This window comes from Paracoccidioides lutzii (assembly GCF_000150705.2).
Source record: "Paracoccidioides lutzii Pb01 unplaced genomic scaffold supercont2.11, whole genome shotgun sequence".
In the NCBI taxonomy this organism is placed as follows: Eukaryota; Fungi; Ascomycota; class Eurotiomycetes; order Onygenales; family Ajellomycetaceae; genus Paracoccidioides; species Paracoccidioides lutzii.
The window spans coordinates 944525-967310 of record NW_015440957.1 but is presented as its reverse complement, the minus strand read 5'-3'; the positions used below and the strand labels follow the sequence as shown (position 1 = coordinate 967310).

The window sequence follows — 22786 nt, the reverse complement described above, 5'->3', positions numbered from 1 at the left end:
GGTACAGTGACTACGGGATGGAATGAACTTTCGAGGATCGCCGAAAGTTCTATCCTCTCAATTTTAGAGGAAATTCCGACTTCGGAAACTCACTTGTTGTCTCTCGCCCATCAATAATAGATGGAATAGGAATTCTCGAGGGTATGTTGAGGGTGGACTTCCACACGCTATGCTATTCTGTGTGATCATGTGTTGTGGCATGGCAATGGGGCTGCCATTGCAGCGCTTGGCCAATATGTGGGAGATGGGCCGTTGTGGATTTGAGTTCCACCTTTTGAACCCTGTGGGGAAAAATTGAAGCTCCTGCGGCAAACAGCGCAGGAGTTTAGTTGAGTTCAGTAGCGCGATGGAGTCAGAGAAGCTGGCTGGGTTGAGATAGAATGGTTTATTTAATCAGGGGATTCTCTGGGTTGTTCATGATGTCATGCTTGTAAGAGAGCAGTGGAATCCACTAACTATTAGGTACTGGGTGATAGATGGTGTGATAGCGCCCAGTCACTTGAGATCACATTATATCTAGTTTGGGAGGATTCAACACGTAAAATGGATTGGCTGGAAACCTGTGGTTCGAGTTACTGAGCGTCCCTTGGCAAATTCAGTATAATTTCGTATCGAGATTGAAGTCAAAACAAATTGCAGACGGGCCTTGACAGCTTCTATCTTGTCGACTCTACACCCAACTTTCTCCACTCTGCGCAGAGCATTTGTTGTGCTATATGTGATATTACCCGTTGTTCAACATGATAATATTCCGTTTTCAGCGCGAGATTGGGTTGGTCAAGTATGCAATAATAAACTGCAAACTGCAGCTGGTATCAGATGCGGGCTGGGAGGTTCCAAACTTCCCAGGAGTTATCAGTTACCAAGTCCTTGAATTTCTCCAGGTTGATTTGGGACAGCAACTAGCCTTCACCTAGGTGAAGGGCAGAGAGGCCAAGGGGCCATGCATGATGATGTATCCTCGATCACATTTGCACAGACGGCAATTTTCCCAGGAAAGACGGTGAATCTTCATCCCAGAGGCTGGGAGTTTAGGACGGGAGGGTCGACAGAGAAGACTGGCCTGTCTCCAGGAGTCCCACCGAGCCCCAATTTATTAATAGCATAACTAAAGATTGAAATCAATGTGCTTGGCCTGGGACCAAGCCGACCACAAGCCCATCTCGGGCCTTTGGTCGTCTTTGATCTCGTCAACTAGTTAACTACTTTCGACACAAGCCTGTAGCACGGCTTCGCTTCAGGCAAGCAGTGAACATCGGCCCCTCCATTGGCTGCAAGCCTGCAAGCTTTGTCGTGTCTCGTCTTGGTAGCAACCCAAGCATCACACTCCCCGCTCTATCATTCGTTCCACCATCCCCTCTCCCAATGGGCTGCCGACAATGCCGCCCCGTAGGTCCTGCTTGGGAGACCATGAGGAGAGGACAAGAAGCTGGAAATGAAAAATCCATATTAGTGCCGTTCACAAAAAACCAAAATAGTGTCAGAGATGTCGGTCTGTGACATGGTTGAATCCTTTTCAAGGGCCTAATAATCACTCCTCTGATTTCTATGTTTTCTCCCGGCTTTCTCTCTGCAACGACTGTAATTCAGTCAGTTCCTCACATTAGCGCCACAAAAGTGCTGTGATAGCGAATTGCATCCCGGGGATTTTTTCAGAGAAGAGGGGTTTGGTTAGCCGCGCCCATGAACGAGGCGCATACCCTCTTATACAGTAACCATTCCCGCATCCTGCGGTCACAGGTCACTAATCCTCATACACTACATTGTAGCATAATAATAAAAATAATAATAATCATCTACACAAGCGATCGTTATTCTGATCTATCATCGGGATAAGACCGCAATTTAATGCATGGTTTCCCCTACACTGAGCCCCTCTTCTTCGGCCAAAGATCGATACTAATTTTCGCATCTCCAACATCTTGTAACGCATCCTAAACGTCCTCTGCCGGAAGCTCACACGATATTTCATGCATTTTCGCACCGTCCCAGTATCGCATACCTGTTAAACATTCAGAAGCCCCTGTCACGGACCAAAACGAGCCGATCATCGAGGGGGGAAAAATTGCCCGCTTGAAATTACTATTGTTCCCGTAACCCTAACCAAAACCCCCCCTCCGGGGAGCAGGCCTGGCTGCAAAAGCGCAAAACGCAAAGTTCAAGCTTGGTATCATCATTATTCCTACATTACCCGCCAAAGCGCCCAACTCTCTCTCCTCCATGCTCCCCTCATAGTTGTGAGGGAAACAGCATCGCTGAGCGACAGCTTTTTTTACCTCGACGAAGTTCCACCAGTTGCGGTCGCCGAGTCTCAAGTGTAATATATTATCATCTATCTTTCGCTGGTCGGAAATTTTCCTGTGCGATATCCGAGAGATTTATTTGCCAGATTTGAAAGCGCTTGAGGCAAGCAAAGGGACTCTGCTTCGTTTCTTGGGGGTTTTGAGCAAAAATAGCGTATAGTTCAAGAAAAAGAAATAGGATAGATCAAGGATGGGAAAGTTAATTAAGAACCACTGGGCTCGACTGATCGTCCTAACGGCAGCAACATGTACGTTTTCTTTTGGTTCAATTCCAAGATATCGCTTTTCTTCACTTTCTACCCGCTAACACGTTATGTTCTTCTCCCAGACCAATTCGCCGCCGGAGTGCACGGCTTCTTCTGGCCCAAGGTCTTCTGGGACTTCCTCACAAAGAGCCTCGATGGCGCCGTAAAACCAGTTCCCGTGCTGCAGATTCTGAACGTATTATTTGGACTACTATGTCTGGCTTGGGAATGGCCACTGAAACCCCTCGCCGGTACTGCGATGCATCGCAGCATTGAGATGCGACTGCTGGTGTTCCCCATCAGTACCTTATGCGCGATATTGCTCTATCAGGGCACCAATTCGGCGATATATTACCTGATCGGAATGATTGTGTATTTCTGGGCGTATAGTGAAGGAGAGGTGAGTAGTCTTACACCCGATTCCGACGTAGAAACCTCTTTCGTTCTAGGTCGAGGCACCCCGATCTAACTCGAATTTCTCATTAGATCGTTTGCCCCGAGCCTTGGACGCTGCCCAGGAAACCAAGGCCTGCCTCATCGAAAGTCTAAGGGCAAAGGAGCGAGTCCGTCCTTTATAGAAGAGACTTTTCTGTATCAATTTGACTTGACTGTGCATGCGTCTGAGCCATTAAGTGAACAGAAAAGCACAGATTACGCTCATCAAAAGGCATTTTCTGCTCGCATGAAATCCCTTCTTCACCTGCCTAGATCCATACCACATTTTCACATTCATATGCATCCTCATTTTGTTCCTGGCAGAAAGTACATGGGTCTCTCAACTTATGTGGTTTTATTCGAGCGTTCATATAGATGGCATTGTTTGTTCTGGTGTTCATTTTTGGCTCACACTAATTATTTCCCTTCTACCTTCTGCCTTGTTTGTCATTCAGTCGCCTTATGGGTTTTATGGTGGGACCTATTATTTTATGGAAGCAAGGAGATTCCCTCATCTCCTTTTCGTGGTGGTGTTTTGGGTTTGAGTAATATCTATCAGCAAAGCGATAACTGCAACTTCTGTAAAAACGAGGAGGGATATCTGACAGGATAGCTTCTCTCTAAACGTAAGATAGAGATCATGTATATAGCTTTTCTCGTACGAATGAACGCATTGTAAAGTAGGACAATCATGGTTGATATAATTCTCCGTTCCATGTATTTGTCAAAGAATTGCTTCAAACTAGCGATGCAGCTTTTAAGCATTTCTCAAAGCCTGCTGCTCAATTTTCATCTGACAACAACTCTCATTTTTTCAACAGGTCAATAGTTAACTTTATCTTAAACCCAGACATCACATTAAGCCTTTTCGTAACCCGTCCCAATAATTCTTTCCATTGGATCTATATCACACTGAGGAGGTCTTGCACAGTAACTACATCGCAGCTGGATGTATCATTTGCAGAGAACAAGAAAGCAAGATCTACCGTTCTGTTCTGCCATCTGATATTGATGCCCTTATCCCGGCTAACTAAACCTTATTGGGAGCGGCCCGTAGTTCCAAGGCTATATAGCGCAGCATCCCTATCTCTGGCCTCTTTAGAGCTAACAACCACATCGCAAAGTTCAACTAATAATAACCTTGGAGGCATTGTTGCAGCCTGGGGCCTGGGGATACGAGGCAACGCATCCTCTGTGTGGTCTGCCACAAAAACCCCTTTTCTCGTCTGACAAAGATCCAGCCTGTGATTTTGCAATAACTATAAGTACTCTTGAACCAGGCAGCTTTGGTGTTTTGACAGACACCTTTGTGAACTGACTAACTTCATCCATTGGGCATTATACGGAATCACTATTGCAGCTGCGATGCCCTCTGTGAAAGAGGAAGGGGAATCCAATGGAGATGACTTCGTCGCCTCTCCATCTTTCAAGGGCATTCTCAACCGTTTCATCTATGACTCTCCGCCTAAGAAGCCGCTAGAGGCCCTGGGGTCTCTCAAGCGAAAGCTCTCCAATGACGATGACGAGTGTATAACAGCAGTCCAGGAAATAAGACGCATCACCCGCTCTGTCTCCCGCGCCTCCCCAAGGCCTCTTCCGTTCCCTTCCCCGCAGCGGCAAAAGAGCCAATCTCAACCAGCCTTCCCATCCCGTAGAATCACCCCAAAATCCAACCATGCCACATCCCCTGTATGTAACCTCCGCGACACGATCCCTGAAAACCTCATTCTCCTCTTCATAGGTGTAAACCCGGGTATCATGACCGGGCAAACGGGCCACGTCTACGCCCACCCTTCCAACCTATACTGGAAACTCCTACATTCCTCCGGCATAACGACGCGCCGTCACCCCCCCTCAGACACCTACCGTCTACCTGAATTATACAGCGTCGGGAACACGAATATCGTCGCGAGACCGACGCGGGATGCAAGCCAATTATCGAAGAAAGAGATGGACGAGGGTGTTCCCGTGCTAGAACGGAAGATTCGAGAGAAGAGGCCTGAGGCTGTATGTCTCGTCGGCAAGGGGATTTGGGAGGCGGTGTGGAGGGTGAAAAGGGGGAGGGCGATCAGGAAGGAGGAATTTAAGTATGGGTGGCAGGATGAGGGGGAGAGGATGGGAAGGTCGCCGGGTTGGAAGGGGGCTAGGGTGTTTGTGGCGACTTCGACCAGTGGGTTGGCGGCTGGGATGAGCATGGCGGAGAAAGAGGCTGTTTGGAATCAATTGGGGGAGTGGGTTAAGAAGAGGAGGGAGGAAAGGGAAAAGGAGGGAGTTGCAAAGGTTGCGGTTCCTGCGGCCGTGGTTGAAAATGGGGATGGCAGTGTGGATAGGTGAGTGGGAAGGAGATTTAGTGCTGTATTTTTTAGAAAGGTGTGTTTTGGTCTACTTATATCCATATACCTGACGTATCATTTACGGGCCATTTGGTAACTATATAGACGGCGTTGTAGATGTGCGGATATCCTGAGCATTGGTCGTTTCGGCCTGCACTGTGCACACAGCAAGCAGATGTCCATATGTCGTGCTATTTTAGTCATATAAATACATACAGATAGAGATAGTCAATGCACAACGCAAATGAATCGCAAGAACGAATTATCACTACTATCAATGATATCGCTTCTTCCTTTATTCTTTTCTTTTCAGCCATAACACCAACCGTCAACCATCTTCATCACTCACATCTTCAGGTATATCAAAGGGCAGATCCCTAGCCTCACCAACCCTTCCCCCCCTTCCACCCCTTTCACCGTTCTCTTCAAACCACTCTTCCAAATCCACATGAACCCTCAACTCCTTCTCAACAAGTACATTCCACACTTTCCTCAGCTCATCCTTCCCCATTTTCTCCCGTAACCCTCGCTCCCGAAATGCAAGTAACACTAACTCCTTAGCCCACGGACAAGCACGTATTGCCCGGTAAAGAACCTCTCGTGCACGCCCCCACTGCAACAACGCAAGTTCAAAAAGAACATAGAGTTTCCAGGTGGAAGCACTGGATTGTCCGGATGGGGATGTCACGGCTGATTCTAAGGCGGCACGGGCAGAATGGACGGTGGAGCCGGCTGAGACGCCTCGATGGAGTTCAGCGTAAATGGAAAAGAGATGGGCAATGAGAGTCGATCGAATCGAGTAATCAGTTGTGGAGCTTTTGCTTTCATCATGCTGTGCCATTGAGTTAGTGGTGTGTTGGCGCAATATGGAGCGGACGCGATCTTCGATCCGGAACCGAGACTCGTTCCACATGAAGAGGTTGAGGAAAAGGGTGTTTTGCGGGAAGTGTGAAATGGCGTCCGTTAATTTTGAGCGAAGGATGGAGGGTTTGAATAACCTTGTTGCCGTGGCGTGGTGATAGAGCAGTTTTACTTTCGCCTGCAGGAGAAGCTCATTGAATATCGTATTTTCTAGCCTATGTGCGAGGAGGCGGGAATAAACTGTTCCAAAAACATTCATTGAAGCTTCGATATCAAGTTTCTCGGAGAAATAAACTAGTAAGGCATGACACTCGACAGAGTTGACGAATATGTTAGGGTTCCGAGATGTGAGACCATACTCTTGTGTTGTCTTGAGAAACTTGTAGAGGGTCAGTAATTTCGCGAAAATATTATTAAGGCTATTCGGCACACTTACCATCTGAGTTTTCAAAAATGCTGCTGGACTGATAACTGTGGTGGATTTCGTGACATCCGCTAAGATGTTAAGATCTGTGGCACCATTTGAAATCGCGAGCAATAATTGCACTGCCCTGTCGTTGTTGTGGTCTGCAAGTACTTCCCAGATCCAAGTTCGCCATAAGATTATGCTAGAGATTTTATCCTCGTCCTTGAAAGTGCCGCTCATCGATAGTGCTGTGGTCCAGACATGCTCCGCTGTTGCTATCTGGCCACTGCGAAATTCAATCAGAGCATATGCATTATATAGCTTCAGGTTCGATGAACGCTTCTTCAGAAGGCCTTTCGTATATTTTTTGGACTCCTTGGGATTGAAAGTGAACTCGAGCGCCACAGAATATTCTGCAAGATCATCGTGCTGAGGCAGGCGATTAACTAGGTGTCGCAGGGTGCGCCGAACCCACTCACCATCGACAGGACTCATATCATTCATGTACGATACTTGCCATGTTCGGAGCTCTGAAAACCAGTTTTCATTTCCAAATAATGTATCCAAATTGTTGGCAAAGGTAGGTAAAGGGAACATGTTTGCTTTGGGCTTTACGGTCTCATCTGGGCCATGAATAACTTCCGAGAACCACTTTGATGACTGGTCATCCAAATTATCCAGTAAATTATTGCGTATGAATGGATCTCTGCGCCATTGAACTAGGATATCCGCGTTTTCAGACAATGCCAAGGGTGGCAGGCCGCAGAAGATCATGAAGGCACCAATTAGCAAATCGGGCAAGTCTGATAAAGGGAGAAGGAAATCATTGATATCCGAGGACAGTATCACCCGATAGGGATCGTCTTCTTGGACATCATCAAGAGTACGAGCCGGGAGCCGTGAATGACGCATCTGCTGTCGTTCACTTTGTTCCCAGGATTCAATAATAGACCTTTCATCTATTTCCCGGCTGGCGGGGTCAGACTTAGAGTCGGGCGATGACCGTTCTCCGCTATCCCAGCCTCTAGCACCGACTTCCCCTATCCTCGGTACCTCACTGTCCCAAAATTCACAAAAGGCGGATGTGGCTGCATTTTTGGTTATATCTAGCGATTTGGGATGGAAGAAGTTAAACTCCAGCATTGCCTGCCAAAGCGCTACAGCGTGCTCTACAAACCCCGCCTCTCGCATGAAGCAGCTCAATCGAAGGATAAGATATATATTGATGACATTCGGCTCGGGGCTATTTTTGCGTGTTCTGTTGATCCTCAAACAATCTATGAAAATCGACCGACATTGCTCGTATGTAAAATTAACGAAACGAGTCTGCTGGATGTCTAGGTATTTAATCCAAAGACTGGTGTAGTCCGGGTTCACCTGTAGTACGTCTTTCCACTTGTTTGAGAGAGTTTTGGTGTCGTAGAGTATCGACGCTTCTTCCATCATACCGAGCAGAAGACGATCCCGAGGAGCTTTCAACGGCATTTTATTCAGGGCTTTCTCGTACATTGATATCTTGATATCTGCAACGCTCCTCTTCTCTGCTGCAGTGAGTATGCGCTGTCCATCACTGTTGGCAAACCCAACCAAAGAATCCTGATGGCGGATGAGCTGTAACCATCCATCAATATCATCTGGGTGTTCCTCAACTTTCCTGGATAGTTCATCATTGAGCTTGCGGGCATTCTCGTCATAAGAAGCTAAATCTAACTCTGAAACGGCCTCCAAATCCTCCGGGAGCTGTTCAGAAGGTTTGAATTTCCCTCTGACTGATCTGTAGTCAACAATAGGGTCATCATTAGACTCTGATTCCGTAGAAAACATTCCACCATGGAGCTTCCTTCGCTTTCTGGGTTCACCAGAATTTAGCGGCAAGAAATCTTTTTGAGAGTCAATTGCAGGAATACTCTCCGGCTCAGGCCTTACACGAAGGATCTTCATTCCCCCTTTTGTCTGCCTCCGAAGAAATTCTCTATACTTCTGCTTTGAGCTGTCGTAGCCAGCCACTCTGTGCCCGATTACCACAGTATTTGCGTCCCCATCGTCGCGATCAATCCGGTGACTTGTGGGGAGTCCGAGAATCCTTCCAGAGCCGGAGCGGTAATATTCGGGAATACTGTAGTGATGCAAAGTGCCGTATGTCACATTGTAATTGTCGCCCCCTCTGTCTATGAAAAAATATTCCTGCTCATCGCCTTTATTTGCCAACTGCTTGGCGATTTCGGGAGGTTTGGTAGGTATTGATTCTATCTCTCTCCCAATTCGAGAACGATGCTCACCATGACGATCCCGGTCGTCCTTCCGCAAACTGGAATGGCTCCTATGTTGCGAGCTCCTAGATTCATGCCTGAGCTGTTCATGCTTGCTAGAAACTCTATACTTTTCGTGGCAGGAACGTACTTCTGCTTTGGCGGAGGATGAAGCTGGCGGAGATGTCTTTGGCCTGAAGCTCGCGAACTTTGGGACCGGCTTCCTTTCCTGCACCGATACAAGTTAGCATGACCAATGTCAATATATCAGTCACTATAATAATGCGTACCTTCTCGTCCCCTGACTCCATCTCCAAGCTGTCGCAAAACTACTTTTCTCTGTTACTCGCAGCGTTGAGTTGACCTATTAAGATAACTGCCGTCGTGTAAACTTGCTATTTTGGTTAAATCCACTTTCGGGAAAAACTTCTTTTTTGGGCAGATATTTTTTTGACGGAATCTCTAACTAATTAGTATTTGATCCCACCGCACTCGTTCTCATGGAGAATCTTGGAATACCCACGATAGCCAGCGGAGAGGTCCCGTCTCTGAGGTAATTTCCCATTTGGTGATGCTACTGGAAACGGATCTTGTTTTTTAATTCCGAAAACCTCCCGTTTCCATCCTGTTGTCACAATGGCGTCCTCTCTCACTGCGCAGCTGTCGCAGATTGCGGCGACCTCCACCCACCAGCTGGATTTGAAGGCTCAAAGAGTTGCCCACTCGAAATCTTTGATATTTGAACAGAGAGATGCCGTATCTCAGAGTTTCGATACTCTTTATCAAATATGTTATGAGGGATTTCAGGAATTATGTGCGCTGGATTCAAGATTTTCCAAATTCAGGCGGACGATCTTCAGCGAGCAAAGCAAAACAGAAGATAGGCTGGATATGAACGCAGAACAGAACAAGGAGCTGGACACTGTGTTAGAAGAGTTTCTTGCCCTTGTTGGAAGCCGCCTTCTATTACAGCCTGCTGTCAAGGCGGTTGAGTGGCTTGTTCGCCGGTTTAGGTATATGTTCTCAATTCTGAGAATATTGCTATGATTGGCTTTTAACTGACTATCGGTCCTTCAGAGTTCACGAGCACAATATCTCCTTTCTTCTACTTACATTTCTTCCATATCATACGATGGAGTTGTTCAAAGCACTTCTCTCCATTCTACCCGAGAACCTCCCGCCGACTTTCAAAATTTTGAATCCCTACAGGCGGAGTTTGACTCTACCGCCTCGACACGCAATTGTCCATAGCGCCTCAACGAATAATTCTTTTTTGGCTGCTCTAAACCACTACGTCTTGCAGGTCAGCAAGTCTCGGGCCCATTACCAAGGCCTCCTGGCTTTTTGGGCCGGTGTCGCAACAGAAGCTGTAGCTAACATGCTAGACTCTACAAGCTCGGGGAGGCGACAGGTGGAAAGGAGGAATCAGGAGGATGTCTTGCTCCAGATTCTTCCAGTGCTGCATAGCGGATTCTGCCTTAGTAAGGTTCCGGAACTGGTCATCGGTTGCTATATGATCTGTATTGTGATCGCCAATAAAGCGTCACTTGAAGATAATGTTTTGGACGGACTCATGGAAGCTATCGTTGGAACCTGGAGTCAGGAGACCCGTTTAGCAGCAATGACATGTCTGTCGGTTCTGGTGCAGCACAAAAATTCTCCCGGCCTTCCTCGTAGTGTTGTCAAATCCATTACTCGTTTCGAAAATTCTCTTGACTTGATTGTTGATCTCCATACGCGATATTCCATAACTGGATTGCTCCTCGGTTTAATAGACGGATGCGTCCAGGAAATTCACAACCAGAAAGATCTGTCTCCGCTGATGTTCATTGACACTGCCATACAGCGTGACATATTGGAGTCTGAAGATTTAGCAAAAGTCATGGTCCTGATTCTTCGAGCAGCTGCCGACTTGCAAGCTTCTAGCCGTATGGCTGAAGAAAGCCGAACAATTCTCTCCAGGATGATTCAACATTTTACCGAATCAGAGTCATTGGCACCTATACTTCAAAATGCCATTGGGGAATCTAATATTGATATTAATGCACTGGAGATGGCCCTTGAGACAGCCCTGGGAAATATCGCAGCCCCAATGGCCATAGAAGATGTCGAGATGGAAGACGTTGCGGATGCCGTTGAAAAGGAGGATGCATTTGCTAAAGCGCTTGAGGATATCTCACAATCCACTGAAGAAGTTTCCTTTCTTGCGGGAGTGAGTTCATCTACATACGATCAATTGGCATATGCTTTTATACTTGCCGCTGGAAGCAAGGAAAAAGTGCTTAAATTTACTGATTTACCTATACTGAGACGAGATGCGTCTTTACAAAGTCCCCTTTACCTTTCTTTCTTCATTCGGTTTTTCTCAGGTCCATACCCTCCGGTTAGCAGAACAGCAGCTATTGAAATAGTAACAGCATATCTTTCCGAAAGTGTTTCCAAGTCCTTCAACATGCAAGCAATTCTCCCCTATATCGTTTCTTCACTCTGCGATCCATCAGAGCGAGTCCGGAGAGGAACAGCCAGTCTACTCGCCTCCTTTGAGCGGACATGTGCGAAGGTCAAGAATGAGGATGAGAGCAAACCCCAGAGTTCATGGGGCTTTGGGGATATCTACGGGAAGACGGAGCGATCTAAATCTCTTCGGTGGATATCTCCACGGAGTGTATACAAGGCCACCCATCGGGCTTTATTACCTGCTTTGGAGGAATACGTCCTGGATCCGACTCAAATAGGAAGCTTGTTAAAAAGCGCAATTCGTGGGACATCTTCTACTACAGATACTTCCGATTCCGAACTAAAAAAGTCGGTTCGACAGGAACTTTTTACATTCCTTTGTTCCCACGCTATTTTAACCCCCCTATATGCGGTAAAGATCCGCCTTCTGAAAATCCTTAATCACATTGGCAAAATTGGTTCTGCAACCAGAACTGAGGAGCTTTCTCCCATTCTTGACCAATGGAGACTCTTGGATGATGATAGCGTTGCTAATATCGCCAAAATCGAGCAAGTAAATATTCCCGAGTTGGAAGGGCAAATACTTGAAATAGTATCCGCAAAACATAAAAACTCCGTTGATATTCTCGTCTCATCCGTCACCTCTCAACCATGTGCTCCAAGGACCGATTTCGTGAAAGCCGTTTTCACGCGGCTCAGCCAGATCTGGCCGTCGCTTAAAGAAGATAGTAGGACGAATGCGGCAGATACATTTCTCGAGATGGCTTTAGGTCCATCTACTGTGGATGGAGAACTGCCGAATGCATGCAGGGATCTTCTCCTCACCGTTGATCTCTCTGGGCATATCCTCTCCCGCTTTCTTAACAAGATATCTGCGTACATTGTTGACACTGAGCCTCAAGGTTCCGCTGCAAAAAGACGGCGAACCAGCCAGAACAATATGGTCGCAATGAACACGAGGGACCCCAAGGAGTTGAGTCAGATGATTGGACAAGTTACATTCATCCTTGAACTTATTGATGGATCGAGTCCAGAAAATCATCCCCAGCTCCTAGGTGGCCTTTTCCAAACCCTTGCCGCACTGCACCATTTGAAACTGAAGCTCCAGGCGGAGATGGGTTACCTTTTGAGTCTTGTTCTAGGAATCATGCTTGCTATTATCAACAAAGCGAAGTTATCGCCCAAACTCAAATTTGATACGTCAGTCATTCGTCCTGACCTGATAATTGATTGCGTTCGCACATCGCAAAGTCCCCAAGTTCAGAATAGTGCTCTACTGTTGGTAGCAGGATTAGCGACTATTGCTCCGGAGCTCATCCTCCACAGCGTAATGCCAATATTTACGTTCATGGGATCTAATGTTTTGAAGAAAGATGACCAATACTCCGCTCTCGTAATCGATCAGGTATGTTTCTGCATCCGTGATACGTTCTCATTTGATGAAAAGCTCTAACACACCACGATTAGACCATTGATCAAGTGGTCCCCCCACTTATCCAGTCACTACACAACCAAAAGAGAGACGTGGTTTCCGGGACCTCAGAGCTTCTTCTCAGCTTTACTGCTGCGTTTGAACACATTCCATCACATCGTAGATTGCGACTGTTTGAAGCGCTGATTACAAAACTCGGCGCCGAAGATTTCCTTTTTGCGGTTTTCGCAATGCTTGCAAATAGATATGGTACTGATCGGGATGTTTTGGGTATGATGACCAGCCTTGTTGGCAATCTAGGAGTGGAGCGGCAACTTCTCGTAAGTTCTTTCGTTGTTAAGACCGCCCCGATCCCCGTCTTTTATTCTGACTTCCGCGTTACAGTCATATACCAAGTACTTGAGTCTGGTTCAAGATGCGTTACTGCCAAAACCAAATCTCTCTCATACTCTTCTTGGAGTTGGTGGTGAAGACGGTAAGGATCCGTCGAGGATCGCCGCCAACCTTCTGCAGACATTGTCTCACCTCCTTCAAAGCGCGTCCCTAAGGTCTCAGATGAACAAGGCCTTCGATTCTGATGATGCCGCTGTTGCTCCAATCCACAACCTATTCTCTCGTATATTAGAGCAGTTATTGGCCTTGGCAGATACTGTTCGAGGGAATAAACCAGTTAGCAAAGCCTGTGGTGATGCCCTGGGATCGCTCCTGGGAGCCCTATCATTGGTTGATTTCCTCGACACCATTGAAGTTCTCCTTCGACGACCCAATGATGATCTACGCAGAAGAGTACTAAGATTATTGGAAAATAGACTGGAACAAAGCCACGACAGGGACTCTGCTTCCCAGTCAAGAGTTTTGGTCTTTTTGTCAACCTTGGTTGGAATACTTGAGGAATCTCCTGATGTGCTCCTGAAGCACGCGGCTGTGGTTTGCATAGACAGGGTTGCAGAGAAGTATGGAAAGAAAGATCCAGATTTTGTGGTAGGAGCAGCTAGAGTCGTTGCTGGGGAGAGTTGCATTGGCCAGGCTGATGACCGCATCCGCGTAATTGGGATGTTATGTCTTGCTTCCATCACTGAAGTCCTTGGTGAAGCCATAATCCCCGTCCTACCGGAGATCTTTTCACGTTCCTTTGGTCTTCTAAAAGCGACCTTGAGGTCTAGCAGGAAATATCTTCAATTGCACGATGCGATCTATTCGCTCATCTCTGCCCTTCTTTCCCATATTCCGTGGATGATATCAGATTATCACCTAAATAACATTCTTCAGTTATCCTTCATGTCGGCGGCTGCAGACCTTCCAGAAGAATGCAACGATAACCGTCGTGAGGCATTGAGACTTCTTGCAAGGCATGTGGATGTTAACGAAACCTTCAAAGCTGTCGAGTTTAATTGGTCGTTTGCACTCTCTGAAGGCCCCAAGGTAAGTTATCTCACTCTTTCCCCTCACTCCTTATTGAAGCTATTGTGCTTATAATTTAGCAGGCCGTAGGTGAGTTGCTGGAGGTTACAAACCTTTGTATCGAAAAGCATCCAAAATCTTCAACCATCAAAAATGTTCCTGTTTTAGCCAAACTATTAGAGAAAGCACTTGACATTCGTCGCACACAATTCTCTCTGTCAGATACGAGCAGATATGGGGCAGATGACGTTAATGATATTGAAAGCCAAGTGAATGATATGGCGATAAAAATGATCTACAAGCTGAACGACACTATTTTCCGCCCCCTATTTGTCCAATTAACGGAATGGGCTACAAAAGGCATCCGGGAATCAGACAGCACAGGACGGCTTTTGAGGCTTACGACGTTCTTCAAGTTCCTCGGGTCATTCTTTGGTACTCTCAAGGTGAGTCGAACCACGATTTATAATTCATTTGTTAAGTGTTTGGGGTTGAAACTAAACCTTACTTTCGTTTAGTCCATCGTCACAAGCTATTCAAGCTATATCATTGAAAGCACAGTTGAAATCCTAAATACCGCTCGATGCAACGACAAAGAGTCTAAGGGTCTATGGTTAGCAACGATGCAGATGCTTCGCAGCTCCTTTGAGCATGATCAAGATGGTATGTAGACTGCAAAGACAAATAAAGCTTCTGTTGTCCCTCATATACCTTGATTCCATAAAGTTCAGAGCACCTCCCTAACAAACTGTCCTAGAATTTTGGCAATCCCCTACCCATCTGGCAGCAATATCCACACCCCTAGTCACCCAACTCTCCCGCTCCACCAACCCGCCAACTCTAAAGCTCATCACCGCCGAGGCCATCCCAACCATAGTGGAGCTCGCTTCCGCCGCTGATTCGCCGGAAAACCACAAGGAACTTAACACTGCCATCATGAAATTCATGCGTCCCGGAATGAGCAGTGATGGTAGGAACGGCGGCGATAATCCGTACACTCGTCTCGCGGCCGTTAGGTGCGAATTTAGCCTAACAGAGCGTCTGGGCGAGGAATGGCTAGCATTGCTGCCGGAGATGCTGCCATATATCAGTGAGTTGATGGAAGATGATGACGAGAATGTTGAGAAGGAGGTGAGGAGGTGGGTATTGGCTATCGAGGAGGTTTTAGGGGAGAAGTTGGATGATATGTTGGTTTAAGAATTGGATCATGGGGGGGGAAAAGGACATCTTAAGGGCCATGAGTATGTGCATTTCCCAGTGTCTCCTATAGTTTGGCAAAGTTGCAACAATTCGTTGGTTTTATACCGATATTTAGGTTAAATACATCTGATGTTGTTTCATAAGTTCAAGCAATTTGACAGTCGTTACCTTCATCATGTCATTCCTCGATGATCAACGTATTAAAACAAAAGGGCTTCAAAAAAAGAAAATAATAAGTAAACAATCGCAAGCCTCTCCTTAAGCTTTGAAATTGGTGCGTCTGACAAATTATAGGAGCACATCGATTCGGTAGATAAATAATAAAAACCCGCATATATCATGGGTATGCAGTTGCATTCGTTGTATGGCAATGAAGACAGGTTACGGATGGAAATTGGTAGTTTCACACCGCTTAGAAAGGTGGTGGATTTAAATCGAGGCCATCAACTGTCAATTTGAACGCATCATTCCTTGAATAACTCCCTGCAACATCTAAGTCCAGCCTTCCCCGCTCGCAATCCTCGAAGTCCACTTCTGTAATTAATATATGATCACAACTATCATCATCTGAGACGTTCCAGAGTGGCCCCGCCAAAACATTTCCCATGGGGCCTACTATGCAAGAACCACCACAAGACACGTATGGGTCGGATAACAACGATGTTGTGGCTACCCCTTCTTGGCCATCTGCGGTATGGTCTGGCCATGTAATTTCGTGCTCATCTTTCGTTATTATGGATTTTCTGTGGCACTTTTTGCAACCAGAAGGGGATGTGGGATGGGTTTGGGTTTGGGGGACGGAATTTATGAATGGATCTGCATCTAGCTCCCGACCAGCCACTCCATCTATGGTGGCGCTGGTGGCATCCTCCTCGACTTCAGGGAATGGATTAATTCCACCATCCGATTCGTGAAGGTCGTCTGTTGTATTGGTAGCGGAGGCGGTGGTATTTGGATCATTGCAAGGCCACACAATCTCGTGGGATCCTTCTAACGTAGTTATCGAGGACTTTCTTCCTGATAGCGCCTGTCGACGGCTGATTGGGCGAATTGACGTTTTGTTTTTAGCCACAGGGTGACTTGAGGGGTTCCTGGACTTTTGACATTTCGTGATCCATGACGGAAGTTCGCTTTGGCGAACACACTGGTTGGCGCTGAGTACAATAGTCCTTCCTTCAAATGCTACAGTGCGCATCAACGGTAGCCAGGTATCACGCCCATCTGCAGTTGGAGCGAGGTACAGGTTCACATTCTGGGAATATAGGCTCTGTCGTAAAAGGGGCATGAAATTCTCCCAGCAAATAGCTGCTGCCAGGGTGAGCTTTACCCCATTAATCTCGGTAGTAACAGCCTTGAGAGTTGAAGGCGACCCCTGTGCCCACACCAGCCGTTCAGTGCCAGTTGGCATCACTTTTCTTCTTTTCCCTAGAGTTTCTCTCTTGGGGTCCACGTATACAACTGAACAGTACAGACTCCCACCAGCTCTCTCAACCAAACCAACAATGAGCAATAATCCCGTCTCCCGCGCAACCCGTTCCAAATATTCCCTTGTACCATCACCACGGTAATTCTTCCCCTTCGCTACAGGTAGGGCTCGCTCGATAAAGTCATCTCCGGCGCCGGCAGGGGTATCCCCAAGGTCAACTGCGGAGTGGTAGTAGTTTAGATACTGGTCACGGCCATGGGAGTCGCGAGCTCCAACAGAACCTCCGAAGGTGCATGTCCGAGGATATCCGCCCAAATATGCCTCTGGAAAGAGGAGAACGTGAGCTCCTCGGGACGCAGCTAGGTGGGAGGTGCGCTCCAGAGCCCGTAGAGTGTCAGACAACGTGTTGCGGGTTCGCGATTGAGCAACGGCAACATTGAGCTTTTGCGGCATGACTGGAATGAATTCCAAGGCGTTGGTGAAACGGCTGAAGAGTAGGCTGCAGTGATCAGGCGCCCGTGATTGTATATGGTGATTAGCAGAGCACGTCGCCAAAACCCATTCCACAGCGGCTACTGAGCAGCAAGACAGACTTTGACGAAAGTTGAGCCGAGGGATGAGGTCAAGATAAGGTGTCGGTAGTTAATTTCCCGCCGCGTCTAAAGTGATGATGTAATACCATGATAACTAACTAGTTAGCGCGGGCAGTTCTTGGGCAAAACAACTTTCTTGGACGAGTTAACTAAACTACATCCGGAAATTCGTATACATCGGATCCCAGTCCGGATTCCCAAGGATAGGAGAAGGATGTGATACTTGGTTCAAACTGCTAATCATTGAGAATTTCTTGTCAGTGGAACAAGGTAATGGTATGAGGTATGATAAGACACTTGTTGACAACGCACACGCTGAGGCACTTTGATGCGCGGATTCAAAAGCAACGAAGTCTACATTCGATTGAGAAACTATGAAGGCGATAAAAGCTTCCTCATCCAATGACAGTAACATATAAACTCCTTTGTTTTTCTTTGGCAATACCGAAAGGCCCGAAGAAACATAAGAGAGTGGAAAATGAAAACAAAAGATTTCAAATTCATGTTTCAACTGATATATTACGATCCCAGAATCCTGGAAGAAAAAAAAGGTTGGACGGGATCGTACTCAAAGATCGTTGAAGGGAAGGTTTCCTTTATTCTCGTCTCGAACAGGCCAAGCCCTTAACCGCCTAAACCTCCTATGGGAGGTAGGGGAAAATGGAATGGAGTGCATCCAGCTCAAGATCGGACGATTGAAGAAAAACGTAGACAGATCGAGCGAGGAAAGAGACGCTTTCTTTGAAATAGTTCCTGGAGGGAACCTCGATAAAGGGTAATTCGCATAACGCTATGAAGTGAAGGATGACAACCTCAAGTTCATGCCAAAATAACAAATTAGTTTCCTTTTAAAATTTTCGTTAATTCAACATAGTTGAAAGGTGTTAAAAAGGGACATCGGCTTGCGCCACCGCCAGAATATACCGGGAAACAAAAACAACCATTGGGCTCCGGGACAGAGCTGCTCATTGGTATTAGCGTACATGGCAAGCTAAAAGGAGAAAACATAAAAAACGCCAAATTGCCCTCCAAACCCGCATCAGTAAGCAACCTTGGTACGCATATCCTAGAGAATAATGTCAGCGACGGATTCGTGAAACCAGAAAGGGATACTAAAACAGAAGGGTAAAACTTACTGCAATTTTCCGCTCAATTTCTCGTACCGACCTGTCCAACTCTCCAGCAATTTGTTGTTTCTTGTCATTTGGAAGCAAAAGATAGGTTTCGCAAAGATCGCCATCGATGGTGCCCTTTGCGGGAGCATAGTAACTCCTATATATTAGATGATCTCGTCCAGCGAGCGGAGGATTCTGAGCGGCAAGCTGCATCTCGAGACTTTGGAAAAAATCCACTTCTTCCCGGCTAATGAATGGTATCAACATCCCCACAGTCCCTTGAAGTCCTGTCCAGACGAGGATATCTCGTCCACCCGTGACTAGTTGTGCCTTCTGTATGCTGGTGGGCAAATCCTGGGGATAGAAGTGAGCAACAAGATTTAGTCTGTTCGGGGCACCTTGAAGGTATTGTCGCTCATGAATTAGATGGGCCCCTGACCCATCCTCATCCGCTTCTTCCGATGCCTTGGCGGGACACCGGAGCAGCCACAGATTCCCGAACTTGTCTCCTCCAGCAACAGTTTCGTAATCCACCATTGTCGTGCAAGTGGTCCAACGGGAAATAACATCATCAACGAAAGGAATCAGGCGATTTTCCTGAGACTTGTAGACGACATACGTGACGCTTTCCTGAACATCGCTCACGATAATCCGACTGCCTTGTGTTTGCAGGCCGACGACAAGGTGCGGGACAACTGAAGCCTGGCATTTACGGAGCATTTGCCTCATTCCCAAGTCGTAAATTCTGACATCTGTGCCAATACCTGCCAGAAGACGCCCCTGAAAGCCAAGAAGAGCCACGGGTGGTTGCTCAACCTTTGTTTTATGAATGAATTCCAGTTCTTTGCCATCTTCCTGGAACCGGTAGATATGGATAAACCCAGCTGAACATGACCGGGGATTAACCACCATATCTTTTCCAGTCCCTACTACCAAGAATGTTTCATCATCTTGGCTCGAGAACGAGACAGCGGCCACACTAACGGCAGCCTCATTTTCTTCCAGCTCGATCTGCGAAACTACGCTTTTTGAATTTACTGGATCGACAATCTGTATGCATGACGCCCAATGTCCCGTTCCTCGTGGATAGCCAAAGTCCTCGGATGGTAGCACCGTTGCATCGCCGTTGACAGCATCTGAGTCGTTGAGAAGCTTGGCCCTTGTTGCCGGTGAAAGGATATTATTGTCTGCTTCAATGACATAAAAGAGTGGCTGCTCAGGGTGTTTAATGAATTGGCGCGGTGTGTAAGTGAGCGAGATCGTTTCTTGAAGCAGATTGTTCTCCAACTTTTCAATGGAGAATATTCTTTTCGTAATAATGTCAGTAATTTTGAACGAGAACATGGGACAAAGAACAAAATAACAACTCGGAAACAGCGCATGCTTAGGTTAATTTTCAGTAGGAACAATTGAATATTTAGTAATTTTATGCCGCATAGTCAACGTTGTGACTCGGGAAAAGATTTCATCACGTAAACTTCTCACAGGCTCAAATGCATCAATTAAAATAATTTAAAATCACGTACCTCAGGTTTTGTCCTTGGATACCAACCATGCCTTCAACGCACTGCTCGCTGCTGAAGTTCCAACCCCATTCTAGACCGACATAATCTAAAGGTGTAAGCATAAATGCCTTCGTTTGGAGATCCGAATACCCAAGCCAAGGACGTGAGCTCAACGCGAGAACGGCCTTTTGCTCCTTAACAGAAACTTGGAAGAGTTTAACAGGCTTTAAACCGAGGAATCTGGTGCGAGTATCGGATAGTTCTCCCGTCACCTCATCAAGCACCGTGCGAAGATATATGCCTGAATAGAGGCCGATATGTAGATAAAGCGTGGACCCACCAGACGTGGAATCAGCCATTGCCATGATTGACAGCGCAGATGGAGCGGATGTAAGTGCCTGGACGGACTTATTTCCGAGTGTTGAGTCCGGATCAAGGCTCAGAATTCTGACGGTAGAGTCGTCGCAGCCCACAGCGAGGAAAGAACTCCTTGCACGTCCTTTCGGAACCTCTCCCAGGCTGAGACAAGTAACTGTGCCGGACATTTCTCTTTTCTCATCGTACTCCGCAAGAGAACCATCCGTGTCCATTTCAAAGTACACAATCTCCCCAGAGCTTAGTGCAACGGCGACTTGCCGCTCATTTGTAGTCGCAGCAACAATGGAACGATGCTGAGGGGCGGGCCATTCGTTCACTCGTCTATCTGCATGGATATGTCGTATTCCCTTGGGATGCACTTGGATGAGAGAATCCTCTCCAAGTTGCTGAACCGCCAGGGTTGGTGCCGAGGATAGGAAGCCGGTATCTGTGACTTCTTCCACAGTTTCTCCAATACTGAGAACAAGAGTGCCATTGGAAAAAGACAAAATAATATAAGCATCGAATTCGTCCTCGCGAGTGAGCTTAGAGGTCCAAACTGCAGATGGAACACTCGGTAGTTCCGACTCCACTATTTCAGTAACTTCCAAGCCGTGCTTAAGAGTCCTGAAACTGCTCCTTGCCCCTGTACCACAAATAGTATATATTTGGGGTGCATCATCTTCTGTCAAGTTTGTGATCTTGCAATCCATCAATGGATTGAGAGAATTCACACTTTCGACAAGATGCACATTTTCAGAGAGTCGTGGGTGGAAATAAACAGGAGGCAGCGGTTCAGAAGGATTGGCGGAGAACGAGTCGCTAGTAAACTCGATTTCATCGTCATCATCTCCAAGTTTTTCAAATTGGTAAAAGTGATGATTTCCCGTTTCACTGGCGACGAAAAGGAACCCGCTCTTCAAAATGCATAAACTTGAAGCGATTGGAACGGTGTCGAAATATTTGAGTTTTAATCTTCTGACCTCCCCTGTTATTTGTCCGTTATCATCTTCAACCATATCAATAGTAACCTTGAAGAGATCACCATCCTCGGTTTGCAGCAAGAAAAAAAAGGCGCCGCGCATTTTATGCATGACTCCGGCGACAATACATCGTTTTCTCTCTGGGTTTTCCGTAGGTCCACTGCGACGGGGTATCGGTACGCGGAAGGCATCCTGATTTGAGTGACGGTAGGTGATGTTGTCCTCAGCACACACAAGGCAACCACTAGGACCATCTGCACCACCAGGAACCTGGAATAGCATAGTTGCGGAGCGGTCAACAGGATCCGACCATTTCCTAACAACATGGTTCAACCCTAGATCAAGCTCGTAATAAACTAATTGTTTTTCAAGCTCCTCATAGGCTTGCCCAGTTGGGTCTTGGTCGGCTTCAGTGTATTCAACTTCCAAAGCCGCAAATATCGGATTGTCATAACCGACATCCAGAGCTGTCAAAGCGAAAACCAGAGTCTGGGGTTTATGGGCCTCCAATGGCGAGGATATCGTCAACTCAGCTTGTGTATTTCTGTTGAGGACATAGACCAACTTGTTTTTCTCCACCGAAGCAATTAAACATGCTCTTCCTTTTGGATCAACAGCTAAGTACTGACCAGGGATAACGCGTCGAATCCCCGATTTTCCGAAAGTCTCGAGATGGATTCTGTTGAATCGATTCTGGGAAGGTACATATTCGATGATGGTAATCCGCCCAGAGTCAGATCCGATGATGATGTAATCTAAATGAGACACATTCAGCATAGCTCAACCAAAGCTGACAGAGAACAAGGACAGAATCCAGGGGTGCGGTGTGGGCTTGTGCGCAACAACAGGAGCTCGAGCTGTCCCAAGAGCTTGAAGAATCACTAACGTGGTCTTGACAAAAGCGATGGGTTAGAACATACCTTTGCTGCCACCAGCTAGCCTAAATGCCGCGAGCGTCCGGATAATGCCAAAAACATCTTGAGAAAACAGTGTTCTAATTTTTCCCTGTGTCGGGTCTGGCCGGTGGATTGTGAGCTTCGAACCAGACGCAGTGATGATCTGCTGTTCCTTAGTCCCCGCGAACTGGCCCAAAATTGCTTGAGTAATCGCTGTAGGGGGCTGGATGGTCAACGAGTACATAAACAACGACGAGGTGGTCGCCATGCTGGGCAATATGAAACCGGGAGATGACTATGCCAGACGACTGCAAGGGATCTGACACCGGGCTACCAGTGGGTCAATGGCATTGTCATCGGTGTGTTAGAGACTCCACATCCCTCCAAGGTTAGTCCCTAGCCAAGTGGAATTGGTTAGCGGGACAGGACAGCTTCGTGAATGTTCCAAGGTTGCCGATATCCGTGGGCGTGTGCAGCTGTGTGTGGAAGATTCAAATGTTGATTGAAGTCGAAGGTTTGTGCAGTTTCGGTGTTGTTCCATGCGACTCTAGTGGCACAGGCGAACTCCATTTCGGTAATATGTGGCGCC

The 22786-nt window shown here is 46.9% G+C and overlaps 6 protein-coding genes across 6 annotated transcripts; 3 read left to right on the top strand and 3 right to left on the bottom strand.

Annotated features, from left to right (window-relative positions):
• Positions 1–2493: 2493 nt before the first annotated feature.
• Positions 2494–3097, top strand: PAAG_04643 (hypothetical protein; the record flags this gene model as incomplete). Its single annotated transcript, XM_002793687.1, has 3 exons — positions 2494–2551; positions 2632–2948; positions 3035–3097. 3 exons carry the CDS (start codon positions 2494–2496, stop codon positions 3095–3097), a joined length of 438 nt encoding a protein of 145 aa, XP_002793733.1.
• Positions 3098–4348: 1251 nt separating this feature from the next.
• On the top strand, positions 4349–5317 carry PAAG_04642 (G/U mismatch-specific DNA glycosylase; the record flags this gene model as incomplete). Its single annotated transcript, XM_002793686.2, has 1 exon — positions 4349–5317. The coding sequence occupies one exon, from the start codon at positions 4349–4351 to the stop codon at positions 5315–5317; it is 969 nt and encodes a 322-aa protein (XP_002793732.1).
• A 327-nt stretch (positions 5318–5644) lies between these two features.
• On the bottom strand, positions 5645–9143 carry PAAG_04641 (hypothetical protein; the record flags this gene model as incomplete). The annotated part of the gene is made up of 3 exons (XM_015845325.1): positions 5645–6556; positions 6614–9061; positions 9123–9143. The coding sequence occupies 3 exons, from the start codon at positions 9141–9143 to the stop codon at positions 5645–5647; spliced, it is 3381 nt and encodes a 1126-aa protein (XP_015699551.1).
• A 325-nt stretch (positions 9144–9468) lies between these two features.
• On the top strand, positions 9469–15319 carry PAAG_04640 (U3 small nucleolar RNA-associated protein; the record flags this gene model as incomplete). The annotated part of the gene is made up of 7 exons (XM_002793684.2): positions 9469–9845; positions 9910–12694; positions 12757–13041; positions 13106–14143; positions 14206–14568; positions 14641–14785; positions 14880–15319. 7 exons carry the CDS (start codon positions 9469–9471, stop codon positions 15317–15319), a joined length of 5433 nt encoding a protein of 1810 aa, XP_002793730.1.
• Positions 15320–15734: 415 nt separating this feature from the next.
• Positions 15735–17201, bottom strand: PAAG_04639 (hydrolase; the record flags this gene model as incomplete). The annotated part of the gene is made up of 1 exon (XM_015845324.1): positions 15735–17201. One exon carries the CDS (start codon positions 17199–17201, stop codon positions 15735–15737), a length of 1467 nt encoding a protein of 488 aa, XP_015699550.1.
• A 1179-nt stretch (positions 17202–18380) lies between these two features.
• On the bottom strand, positions 18381–22465 carry PAAG_04637 (pre-mRNA-splicing factor rse1; the record flags this gene model as incomplete). The annotated part of the gene is made up of 4 exons (XM_002793681.1): positions 18381–18407; positions 18478–19762; positions 19983–22056; positions 22222–22465. The coding sequence occupies 4 exons, from the start codon at positions 22463–22465 to the stop codon at positions 18381–18383; spliced, it is 3630 nt and encodes a 1209-aa protein (XP_002793727.1).
• Between the last annotated feature and the right edge of the window lie 321 nt (positions 22466–22786).